Source organism: Pteropus medius, unplaced genomic scaffold (genome assembly GCF_902729225.1).
Source record: "Pteropus medius unplaced genomic scaffold, Ma_sr-lr_union100, whole genome shotgun sequence".
Taxonomy (NCBI): Eukaryota; Metazoa; Chordata; class Mammalia; order Chiroptera; family Pteropodidae; genus Pteropus; species Pteropus medius.
In genome coordinates, this window is record NW_024349800.1 from 18033607 (window position 1) to 18047414 (window position 13808).

Sequence of the window (13808 nt, forward strand, 5' to 3'; positions counted from 1 at the left end):
AACCAGTCTGAAATGAAGAACACATTATCTGAGATGAGAAGTATATTAAATGAAATAAACAAAGGAATAAACAAAATTAATAAAGAAAAGAATTAAATGCCCTATCTAGAGGATGAGAAAGCCAAGGACATGCAATCAGAATTGCAAGAGATACGATGCCAAGACTATAAAAATAATTTAAGGAGCGTATGGGACACTATTAAGGGTCCAAATATCTGTCTGATCAGTGTAACTGAAGAAAATCAAGATGCTGAACAGCTGTTTGAAGAAATAATGATGGAAAATTTCCCTAACCTGGTGAATGAAGGAAATGGACATAAAATCCCAGGAAGCTCAGGGATCCAAAACTCAGGGATCCAAAGAAGCCCTCACCGAGACACATCATAATTAAAATGCCAAAGGTTAACTACAAAGAAAGAATATTAAAAGCAGCAAGAGAAAAACAGATAATTACTTATAAGGGAAAACCCATTAAGACTGGCAGCTGATTTCTCAAAAGAAACTATGTAGGACAGAAGGGTTTGGCAAGAAGTATTCGACAGAATGAAGACCCAAGATTTACAACCAAGGATTCTTTATGCAGCAAAACTGTCATTTAGAGTTGAAGGACAGATAAAGAGTTTCCCAGACAAAAATAAGCTAAAGGAATTTATCACCACCAAGCCGTATTACAGGAAATGTTGGAGGGACTTCTTTAAGAAGAAAAAATACAAAAGACTCCCTTTAAATTAATAGACACACACAGACTGAAAGGAAGGGGATGGAAAAAGATATTGTTTTGATGGACCTAGAAAGTATTTAGGTCAGACAGAGAAAGATAAACACTATATGATTTCACTTATACGCGGAATCTAAGGAACAAAAAGAACGAACTGATCAAAAACAGACTCACAAATATAGTGGACAAGTTGGTGATGGACAGAGGGAGAGTTTGAGGGGCTGGGAGAATGGGGTGAAGGGTTAAAGAAGTACAAATTAGTAGCTGGTGGATGGTTACAGAGATAGGGAGCACAGTATAGGGAATGCAGTTAGCATTAGCTAGGTAGAGGGTCAAGGGAGGGAGGGAGCATTTGGGGGCATCATTTTACGAACTATGTAGATGTCTAACCGATGTACTGTATACTTAAAACTAATTAAAATAAATTTTAAAAAAGTACAACTGGAAGTTTCAAAACAGTCATGGGGATGTAAAGAATAGCATAAGGAATATAGTAGATAATATTGTAATAATTATGTATGGTGTCAGATGGGTACTAAATTTATCTGGTAATCACTTTGTAAGTAATATAAATGTCTAAACATTATGTTGTATACCTCATACTATTGTATGTCAACTGTAATTAAAAAATAAAAAATTATTTAAAAAAAATAAATAAAATTACGGTTATTTAGTTGTCATCCATCAAAAGACCCTAACATGCTTTTTTACAGTGAACACTATTTAGTGAAGATGAGAATGAATGAGCAAAAAAAGAAAAAAAAGTTCATAATAAACATGAAGAAATTAATCAGACTGTATATGGTCCTAAGGAAAGAGAAAAGATATTAAGGAGATTAGTTAAGTGAAAGATGTGCAGAGAGGCGTAGTATACATAGATCATGGGGAAAAAAATCTTAAAGGGTTAGAGAAGTACATTATATATAGGCTATTAATATTATTTCCTAGATTAAAGATAACTGTATAATAAAGGCTGCAAAGGTAACAAAAATCTAAGCTTGAGTGAAGGTGTTTTACTCAAAAGTGTGTTAGTTGTTTTATCGGCTATGTCTTCCTTTCAATAATACACATTGCAAGAAATATTATACATATTAGAAATCACATGGTCTTATAAATACATCTGAAATGAAAACTTTTAACTTTTCAGTTTCGAGGTATAACTGATATATAATTAACTGAAAATATTTAAAGCATACAATTTAAGGAGGGGGAGACTATTCTATGTGTATACCTGTGAAACCAAACACCACAATCAAAATAATGTACATAGTGTACATACTTATCATCCCCAAAAGTATCCTTGTGCCACCTGATAATCCATCCCTCCTTTAATCCATCCCAGGCAAACACTGATTTGTTTTCTATCATCGTAGGTTAATCTGCATTTTCTAAAGTTTTACATACATAAATACTAATCTTTGTCTGGCTTCTTTCACTCAGCATAATTATTTTGAAATTCATCCATTTTGTTGCATGTATCAACAGTTCTTTCCTTTAAATCCACTGTATAGGTTATAACACAATTTGTGTATCCATTCACCTGTTGATAGACATTTGGGTTGTTTCTAGTTTGGGGCTATTACAAATGAAGCTGCCAGGATCGTTTGGGTACAAGTCTTCATGTGCAAATACACTTTGATTTCTTTTAGGTAAATACCTAGGAGTGGAATGGCTGGATCATTTGGTGGGTGTAGGTTTTACATTTCCAAGATATTCTTAAAGTGTTTAGAAAGTGTTTTCTAAAGATTCCAGTTTACTGCCATCCTCACCAATACTGGATAAAATCAGTCTTTTTAATTTTAGTCATTCTGATGAATGTGCAGTGATAATTCATTGTGGTTTTAAGTTGCATGAAATAATTTTTTTTTTTTTAATTTTAAAAGCAATCACCTGGACCAAATCAAAATAGAAAAAAAAGAAGAAAACGCTGACAAAATTTAAACAATTTTTAAAACCCTCAATTAAGAAGTGTTTTCACAATAAAAGAATGCAAACCAATATATACACATATATGATTTACCCCTGCTTCGTGTCCTGCTTCTGCTTCTAGTCCTGCTTCTATCCCTATCCCTGTCACGAAGCCTCTCTTTACTCCAACTTCGACTCCGACTCCTGCTGTAACTGCGACTTCGCCCTCGTCTTCTATTGTACCGGTCTCTGTATGAATCTCTTCGAGGAGGGTTTCGATCATAATCTCTTTTGCGAGAACGATCATCTTTTTTCCTCTCATCACGACTTCTAAAGAAATATACGATCACTTTCATGTAAATAATTTTTAGATACAGGAAAAACTCTAAATGCAAAAGTCATATTAAATTCTTATAACATCACGACTCTTTATCCCACCAGAATACAAATATAGGAAGCTAAAAAGCAACTGACAAACTGAACATGATCTGCTTAACTAGTCCGAAACTCTTTTAAGGGAAAACAACTCTTAAAATCTTAATCCTTAATCTTATAAACAAAGGCATCTATACATTTAGGCATCTGTACAATATGTCTTATTGCATATATTGTCTTATACATGTATGTACCATGTCTCATACTTGTAGGCATGTATCACATGCACTGCACTCTAAATGCTTTTGAAGCCTTTATGGAAAAAATAATGTTTTCATGTTAAAAGGAAACTACAAGCAAAAAAAAAGTTTCACGTTACGATTTCATTGGAATTTGAAGTTAGGAATAAAAATAACAATAACTAATAGATGCCAACCACTGTGTAAAATCTCACTTCCAGGACATACAAATCTGACCTAGATATTCTTGGTAGAAGAGAACTGAATTACACTTTCCTAGACCAATAAAAGAGTAGACATTACTTGCCCTTCAGAAAAAGATAACTAACGTCTAAACAATGAAGATGGTTCAATGAATCAATCACCTATTTTCTCTGTATCGGGAGCTTGATTGGGGAGGACTGTGATTTAGCCTTCTGGAAAACTTCTTCTCTCGCTCTTCCTCCTTTATGATCTGATACACACACAAAAAATGTGTAATTTTAATGAAAATTATTCCTTGCCATGTTACTACTACAATGATTTAACTGATATTAAAATATAGGAGCAAAATTGTCGTCTTCTAAAAGTATTCAAACAAAAGAAATTTCTCTTCTAAATACCATCATCTAGTTTAACCATTAAAGACAGGCATGCTGAAAGTTAAAGTGAATATAAAGAAATTCGTAAATGCTTGTCTTAGATAACAGTAGTAAGAAAACATTTTAAGCAAGTGTCTTCATTTTAACATTATTAGTGAAAACCCAATTTTATTCCTTCTTTCAAAAGTCCAACATACATTCATGTTTTGGTTTCATGGATTTGGTTTGGTGCCAAACACCTTAGGGAATACAGGAGAATGCATAAGAACTAACCAAGCCAAGAAAAACACAACATTTCAGAAAATATATAAGATGAAATAGTTCTCTAGTTTCTCATAGTTTGGCAGTTATGTATTCCTCTTTCTTACAAGAGGCCTCCGCTAATACTATATAATTAATAGAAAACATTCCCTTGTTTAGTGCTACTTTCTCTAGGCCTGAATTTCCCATGCTGTACTGCCCAGAACACTGTTTCTATAGGACCATTAATAAGTATTACTAGAAAAAAAGGATTTGGAAGATAAACAAATTCAGGAACTACAAAATGTGTGGCTTCTGTAAATATAATAGGACTCAAATTTTGCATTTTTAATAAGAATCCTAAGATATTCTGATGCAGGTTGTCTATAGATAGTATAAAAATGTAAAAACGTTCCAATTGTTCCAGTTGCCCCAGCATCCCTTTAGGCAAGAGCCTCTCATTGTCAAAAGTGCCTCACACTGGATAAATTAAATGGAAATCCTATCAACAGACCAAACCCTGACACTGCTTAAAATCCTTCTTCTAACAGCTTGCCTTTTTTTTTTCTTGTAAATACTTTTGTTCTCCTCCCACCCATATCAACTCTCTCTCAAACCCCCAAAATGGGTACAAATAAAACTCTCCTTATGCACTTTTTCCTTTCTATTTGCCTCAATGCACACTTGCCAGTAATTTATGTTGACAGATCATCATATTCCACAGTACATGCTCAGTAGGCAACTTTTACTACACTCACAGTATTTTTAATCCAGATTGCCATCTGACATTCTGACACTTCTGAAAAATCAGGGATAAATATCCTTAGCAATTGGTCAAAAAAACTATAGTGAAATATTATTATATCAACAGATGTAAGAGTAAGGCTTTGCCACTAAATAGTTTTGGGAGGAAGACTTCTTATTGCTTCTCAAACCAAAAGCCCATGATTTACTGAAGATTTTTTAAGAATTAAAATGTAATCTGTAACAACAAAAATCTGGAACCAATCCAAACTTCCATCAATGGAAAAAACATATATAATTAATAGTATGTGTATATATATATATACACGCACACATACATATATCTCTAAGTGGCATAAGCAGTTACCAGTACAATATCCACTAACTCTTTCTTCCTCATTAACAGAACCTCTACACTGTTTGGTATGAAATATGCGCAGTTATAAAATTATGTCTGGTCTTCCCCTGCAAAGAGAAGTGATGCAGGTGTTTTGTGTGTGTCTGACTATATACATATATATGTATAAATACACTTTCAAAGATTAAAATGTATTTGAGTATTATATAATACATATGCATAGCATTACATAATAAACATGAATTATACAATCTGGGGAAAAGATTATAAGGTGAAAATACCAAAGGTCACAACCACATCTTCCACTACACAACAATCTCTCAATAATAACAGTAACTATCATTTACTGAGAACCTATACTATGTGCCACACACTTTGCCAGGTGCTTTATAGACATTATTTAACTGTATTACCATTTCACAGCTGAGTAAACTAAGGCTTAGAAAAGTAATGTTTTTAAGGTCACAAAGCACCAACTGGTAAAGCAAAAATTTTAACCAAGATTTGTTTGACCTAAAGCTGGGATAACTGTAGAAATATAATAGCATGTCAATTATTTTGCTGGAATTACAATCTTTAAACATCAAATTTAGCAGACCTAAATTATTACATGATTATTAAACAAGAATGGTAATCTTGAATAAAAGGTAAAAACTTCAAAACTTCTTATAGTGTGAAGTCATTTCCATTGCCCTGTGAAGGTCCTTTTATTTGACTACCTTAAATATAGTCTCCTACAAAATGCATGTAGAATAGAAACAGATCTACTGTCAATCTAATTATTTTCATGGAACACAGATAATGAGCCCATAGCTATAAGATACTGTGCAGAAGAGAATTAAAAGCAGGCCTGAGATTGTTATCTTTAGAAAGATTAGCTTGCAAGGTAGGCCTCTGGCTGGCATCTGTGAACTTTGATTTCTGGAGGGTTCTGTAATTCCCTTATAATAACAGTAAATTCTTATGCCTGAATTGTGTACATATTATAGTTTATGCTAAACACCTGCTTTCCTCCTGGGAGTCTGGAATTTTGGTACATACTAGGAAGAAGTTACCTACTCAGCTAGAACTAAATAAAAACCCTGACCACTGAGTCTGTAACAAGCTTCCCTGGTTCACACATGTTGTCCCTCCTTGTTAAGTACTCCACTGGGAGAGGCCTCTGGAAGCTTGTGTCTGCTTTCCCCCAGACTTCGCAGCATACACTTTATTCCCTGTGATTTTGCTTTATATCCTTCTACTGTTAAGAAATCATAACCATTGAGAATGATTATGCTGAGTCGTGTGAGTGCTCCTTGTGAACCTGAGGGTGGTCTTAAAGACTCCTGACACAGATACAGAAAATACAACTCTAATTATTCCTTATATGTTTTAAAGAACATACAAGGGTTAACACAAATCCTTACCTCTTCCTTTTTTATATCTTTTTCTTGGTGCTGAAAGAATTCTACCTTTAAGCTTCCTGATGATGGCTGTTCTGGAGGAGGTAGGTAACTCTTTGTATTCACAGCATCAAAAAGTTTTTCCACAAATATCTGTGTCTCTAAAAATAGAACCAAAAAACACAGATTAAAAGACATCTGCTAAGATATTAACTCTCCACTTAATAGCTTCCCAACCAGTGTGCCATGGCACAAGTCTTGTAGTAATACTGACGCATTCAGTTTTCAGGGTGGTAGGGGCTAGAATGGCCAGAGCTTCTGGGCCAGTTACTTCCAGCCATGACTAATCTCCATGTACTATGCCCAGAGTGCAAAACACAAATATTACCATTATCTAGATGTTGGTAAAATGAAACAAGCGAAAAAGAACTGTGCTAGACAACATTCAAAGTAGTTTCCTAAAAAGTACTATCTTTGAATAAGCTAGCATTCAGTTATTTTCTTAATTTTTAAAGAAAAAAAATCAGCATACTTTAAAAGAGCATAAGGACATTAATGAAAGAAAAAGCTTCCTTTATAAATAAGCTTTGGAAAAAAATCAGTAATAATATTACTGGTTCAACTTTGTTACAATTAGAACCAAGACTTACTGAGTTTCTTCAATACTATAAGTAATCTTATTTTTAAATAACTTATTAAAATAAAGTAGTATTTTTAAATCAAAGTTCTTACCTTTTTGAAGAAATACATCCAGTTGATCAATACACAATGCCTTTAACTCTTTTTCACTTTTGTCTTTTTTTACCAAAGCGAGAACATATTTTGCTAGGGCTGATGGATCTGCATCACAACTGAAGAAAAAAAGCAATGTTGAAGAAAATTTAGCCATAAATAATTTCAAGTTCTACAAATTCCATTTACAATCTGACTTAATCAGTATGATAGCTACATGAGTTAATATATGTAAAAAGTACCTGGCTCGTGGAAGGCAATAAAGTTCTCTCTTATATTAATATACTTTATGTAATATATGTAGTTGTCATTATCCTTCCAAATATATACTAATATATAAATTAAAAACTCAGTAGGCTTTATTATTATTAAAAAGAGAAACTATAACAAAGTAAAAACAATTTCAAAACATCAAAAACCAATAAAAATACCAAAAGGCTTTGTCCTCTCAGAAACACATAATAGCCAGAAAAACAATGAGAATACAATAAAAGGAAACTTAAAAACATACCACACGATATATTTATTTTAACAACAGAAAAAAAGAGTCTAGAAATAGATCCAAATATATATAGAAATTTAGATTTTTATAATGGTGGCAATGCAAATCAATGAGAAAGAGATGAACTATGCTACCAGCTCCTAAATTCATGACCTACAGGAATGAAAAATGTCCAATGTGCTACTAACTTAAGTTTCGGGGTACTTGATTAGTAATTGTTAAGTCAACTTTGCTCACAGATCTCCTTCCATTTATTTATAAAGACTTGAAGTAGGTTATAACTTACAAGAAGGAAAAAAAAGTCCATTTCAATGGTACATGAGATAAAAAAAAAAAAACTTTAAAATTTACTTCAATATACTTACTTATACCAACAAAATTTTAAATACAAAATAATTTATGGTAAATTAATATTTTCATGTTTTATTACAATGAGCATAGAAATACTTAGGTCTGTTATGAAATAAGCATGAAGAAATGGGACAATAATCTCATAACGTATCAGCCTATAGATAGATATATCTGGCAATCTGGTAATACTACATGAGAGACCATGAAATAATACTTATTCATGTTAGGTAACTTGAATAACATGATCGTTTACATTAACCCAACTAGACATTAAACTATATATACTTCAGTTTACTGGAAATCACTGTGTTACATAACAGTATCACTGTTATATAGTGTTTTATTGCAACTGATGTTGATAAATTCTACACTGAGTCCCTAAATATTATAATTTGATTTAATATTGGCTTGACTGTTGTGGTGAATTTTCAATTTAATAATGGCTTTTCTAATGATCTGTCCACTTTACATTTCTCTAAACACAACACCAAATCTATTCCACCTCCATCCCATTATTTTTTAAACAGGAAACTCTACAAGTTGATTAAAATGTTAGCAGCTAAAAATATGGAGAAAGGTCTTTGTGATTTTTATCATGATGGTCAATGGACTACCGTTTTATAAAATGGCAAGACAGAATTTATAATCTTTTCTCAACAATTTCTATAGGAAACAATTATAATCAAATCAAGAACCAATTAAAGTCACAAGCACAACATATCAATGAACACAGACAAAAATTTTAAATGCCTGAGATAGTGTTAAAGACGGATTACTTTTTAAAATTTGTTAGAAGGCAAATTATATACTAGAAGTTTTTTAATTTCACATTTAATAGCAAAACAGGTAAATGTGCTTTCAAGAGACAATTTTTCTAAAGTCCTATAAGAAGTGATTTCATTTTTATTTCAGTATTTTTGAAAACAAACAAACAAAAGGTATGTACTTGCAAATTACAGCGTAGTAAAAAATAACTTGAACCATAGAAGTGTAATAATATATTGAAATGTTATGGACCAGGGAAAAACAAATTATGTGTTCACTTTTCTATTTGTCTTAAGTAAAAGTGCTAATGCTGCATCATCTGAACATTTAGCAATGATAACCTCCTATGCAAAATGAATGACATACAAATGTCTAAATTACCAAATTGAAAGAAAATTATATTTACATAGTAAGGCTGTTGTTTAAAAAAAAAAAAAAATGTCTCCATGGTAAGCAATTACTGTTCATTAGGTACTTAACCATACCAGTTGCCACTGCTGATAACAGGTTTGCGATTTGAATTATCTTGTCAGAGCTAGACTTTACACTCTGCTACAGTGTTAGCATTCTGGAAACATGTGAAAGAAAAGTGGGACTGAAATCTTTCAGATCAGAGAGAGAGAGACAAATATATATATGTAATTTTGAAAGGTTTAAGGACAAAGAAATAATACTGAAAGAGTGACATACTTCATTACCACCTTCAAGTCAAATTCCCACAAATGCTATATGCTATAAGTACTTAGCCTAGCAAAAACATAGTCTGCAAATAAAGCACGATTCTAACCACAAAATGCTTACAGGAAAGTCTCCAAAAGAACTGAATTTTCTTAATACTTAAATTAACATGAATCAAATCAGCCCTAATATAAAGGTTATAATTACCACCCTAACACATTCATCCTATTAGTTTTTACTTTTTAATTACATGTATTGTAATTGTAATTAAAATGTATCGTAATTAAAAAGTAAAAACTAATAGGATGAATGTGTTAGTGAGTTTTCAAAATAGTAATGAGTAAAGTACAAAAAAGCTAACACTCCAGTACAATTTCAAAAAGAAATTTGTTTTGTTTTGCTCAAGTTTTTTAGAGGCTTTAGAAATTCAGTGGAAGATAACTGATGAAATTTTACCCAGGCTTCCATTTTCAGTAATCTTGAGAAGGAGGAACTGGAGGTGGCAGTGGGAATTTAAAATTAAATTTAAATATGTTAACTCAGTAACTTTAGAACACGGATATACACCCACATCTGTTCCTACCAAATTTTCACTTTATATTCAAGAAAAATATCTAATTTGCATCAGCCATGGTTCTATTACTCTGTACTTAGAATTACTCTTTCAAAAATCCAAATTTCATCGCAATACATCAAAAACCTCAATTGCTATAGTTAATAATACAACTTCAATTCAAATACAGAAGTAAAAATAGATTATTTGTATATAGCAGTTAATTACAGCAAAGACTATTCATTGAGAATTATCATACCCTCTTCATTCTACAAAAATGACCAACACAAAATAAGCATATATAAACATGATCCATCCATGAGCATCATACAAACCACTTCTTTCACTGAAAACATCACAATACATGTAATTATAACACAGAAAACTATTCAGTCGGCTCCTTCGTTTCCCTATATTATTACTCCAAGAAATAGCAGTGATTCCTTCTTGAGAACTGTGGTTCTCAAATTTTTTGGTCTCGGGATCCCTTTACACTTTAAAAATTACAGAGAACTCCATGGAGCTTTTATTTAGATGGGTTATAGCAATCAATATTTGCCATATGAAGAACTAAAATTGGAAAATTTTTAAATTATTAATTTGGTTAAAAACAACAAATCCATTACAATTTAACATAAACACTCGCCCTTTGTGGGGGGTAATCAAAAGGAGAAATTTATTAGTACAAATAAATGGGACGTCCAATGGCGGGGTTAACTTCAGGCATAGCAGACGTAGGAGTTCAAATGATAGCACCAGGCCCCTCTCTTTCCATTCCGCTTTCCCTTGAATTTGCTCCATTTTCAGGAAGGTCCTTTCCATGTGGCAATAAAGATGGCCTGGAGCAGTTCCAGAATTACATTATTCTGATAGCTAAAAAAGCCAGAGAAAGGAGCCTGTCCTTCTCCCTCACCCTTTGCCTTCTCCGCTGCATCACACTGGCTCTTTAAAATGACTCGTCTTCCCCAGCATGGGCCATAACTCTATTGCAAGGATGGGCAGAGCTCAATGACTAATAACCTCACCAGAAATGAAATACCCTATTTTTTAGTGAAAAAAAAATAAATAAAAATATTTCTACAACAAAATAAAATTTTATTGAGAAGACTCACAATGTTTCACAGTTTTTGTAATTACCATTAATGTCTGGCTTAGAAAACAGAACGATTCTATCTACTTTTACATTCAATCTATTGTGATATATGCTGTTTCAGGTGAAATATATAAAGAAATTTGGTCTCATACAGACTTAAAGTTGGAAAAGTGGGAACTTCATAGACCCAATGAAATATGAAAGGGTCTCAGGAAAAAGCCAGAATCTCTACACCACACTTGAGAACAATTATTTTAAAAATTTAGAAGGTATTTATTAAGTGTCTAATTCAAAGACAAAGTCAATCTTCATTTTCTCAAAGGTAAGAATCGGACTGTAAAACTCTATGCTGTTCAGTGCAAAGAGCACAGCACAAATGGCAAACAGCACAGACAAGAACCATCACAATGGTTCAATGTGATGCCAGAGAGCTCTCTTATTAAAGTGGGACTGCAGATGAAATGCTAATATGGCAACCCACAACAACAAAACTCCACATTTAATATATGTTTTACATTCCAATTCACAGTTCAGGAAAAGTTGAGTTCTCTGGGACAGGGCTCTGCCTTCCAAGGACCACCCCTTCAGTTACTCGTATATGGATTCACAGTCTACTTACTTACAGATTACAAAAGAAATATAAAATTTTAAAGTTATAAGACACCTAACCCCGTCCCCCTTTTAGAACAAATGTTAAAAGTAGAATTCCCTTTCAAATCTACTGTTGTCCTCTAAGCCAAACTGTCAGCCTTTCCTTGAAGTGTGGTATTATTTTAAAGCTGGGGGTGGGGGGACAGGCCTAGAATGAACTCCAAAAAACCCAGGGTTTTTCAGATTTCTAGTCTGGTGTTATTTTACTTCATTCATTAGTTTTGTAATCCCAGGTTAGTATGTTATTTCTCTAGGCTTCAGTTTTCTTTTTTAAAAACAAAGGCACTGAACCACATGATCTGGAAAAAAAACCATCATTGCACTCCATCCACTCTTCTCATTCCCAGGAATGTTTAGTTAACCGAACTTTAAAATAAGTATGTAATAAAAAAATTTTTCCCTCTAGGTCTTTCTCAACACTCAGGAGCAAATTTTCAACTTTTGAGAGGGATAAATAATAACTAAATTCTACTAAGAAGAAACATTTTATATATTTCTCCTAATTTAGCAAACTTTAAGATTTGTACATATTTCTACCAGTATTAAATTGTTACTATTGTGTGCTTGTCTGTTTCCCCCACAGGGATTCTAGGTAATTATGCCTACTTTTTTCCTTACAAGGTGTTACAAAGTATCTACTAATTATCACATTATATAAGAGCATACTAAAACACAGGGTATATCAACCAAAAGTCACATAGGACAACTCTCAGTTTAGGTCAAACTCAATTATGGCAAATATAAAAGTTCAAGTTCAAAGATCTGTCACAGATACAAAAAAAAAAGTCAATAAAAATATCTCCAGTGTTTTGACAAGTCTTTCCTAGATCCCTTTTCCTCCCATATCCTGACTGCTGAGATGACTCCTTTGTTCCAAGAATATTACCTTCTCTCTTCCTACCTCCAGCCAATGTCTAAATTCAGGCCTTTCACAACTCATTCTTAAAACTAAGATTAAAAATACAATAATCTTCTTTGTCTCCAAAATGTTAGCTAGTCAAATCAAACCTCTACACACCAAAGCATCATTCTTAGGAAAAGATCTGATCAAGTTACTCCCCTGCTTCTATAAATCTTCCCCAGCATCTCATAACTTAGTCTCCCAAATGTCCAAACACTTCAAGATGGCAATAAAACTTCTTAATGTAAAACCAGTGAAGGCTAGCAGGATTCAAAAACCTCTTCCTAACCATAATGAAGTCATAATTCCTCAGAAAACTTAACTGTTCTTCCAATCGGGGCTATTTAATGTCATCAAAAGCTTCAAAACTTTAGCATAATCCAATTTGAGGAAATGTATGAAAAACTGCACATTTATGAAACAGTTTTCAAAACAGGATCTCTTTCACGGTCTGTTACAAGAAATTATACTTTTTAAAAAGGTAAAATAAGTACTCAAGCTATCATTAAGAAAAATAACAAACATTACAATGGTCACAACTGACAATGTCTTATAAAATGTCTCAAAAAGGTTCTAGGTCTCAAAGTACTTGTTGCATTTAAAACTGTATTACAGATGTCACCATCACTTTACTTCTCCCCTTTGATTTAATTAATTGGACACCCATAAATGAAAAGTAAACAAACAAACAACAACGACAAAATCCAAATGCCTCTACACTGCATATCAGGACACCCATAACTGAAAAGTAAACAAACAAACAACAACGACAAAATCCAAATGCCTCTACACTGCTTATCAGGACACCCAAGAGATCCACCCACTTGTGCACCCGAGAGTGGGTGGTTTGGACCTACGACAGGTGGGGAGCCAGTCAGTGATGGCAGAAAAGGCACAGGACAATGCAGCAGTGAGCCAGCATGACCTTTCTGGCAGAGAAGTGGAGAGTGAAGGCGGTGAATGGGGGTGTGCAAGGCCATGAGTGCTGCAGGTGAAGGAACCAGATGCTGAAAGAAGACTGCACTGACTGTGGGAAT

At 33.2% G+C, this 13808-nt stretch overlaps 1 protein-coding gene across 15 annotated transcripts in view; it reads right to left on the reverse strand.

Annotated features, from left to right (window-relative positions):
- Positions 1-13808, reverse strand: part of RBM26 (RNA binding motif protein 26) — an 80588-nt gene that overhangs the window by 48244 nt on the left and 18536 nt on the right. For 14 of the 15 annotated variants that reach the window (XR_005658189.1, XR_005658188.1, XR_005658187.1 and 11 more), the window contains exons 2-5: positions 7278-7396; positions 6570-6706; positions 3606-3694; positions 2739-2956 (exon numbers count right to left, since the gene is read on the reverse strand). Coding sequence is in view for 12 of the 15 variants with exons in the window: in XM_039886960.1 (XP_039742894.1) it covers positions 2739-2956; positions 3606-3694; positions 6570-6706; positions 7278-7396 (563 nt within the window). In the remaining 3 variants the exon portion in view is untranslated. The remainder of the gene's footprint in view (positions 1-2738; positions 2957-3605; positions 3695-6569; positions 6707-7277; positions 7397-13808) is intronic. The other variant, XM_039886951.1, reaches the window with a different exon arrangement.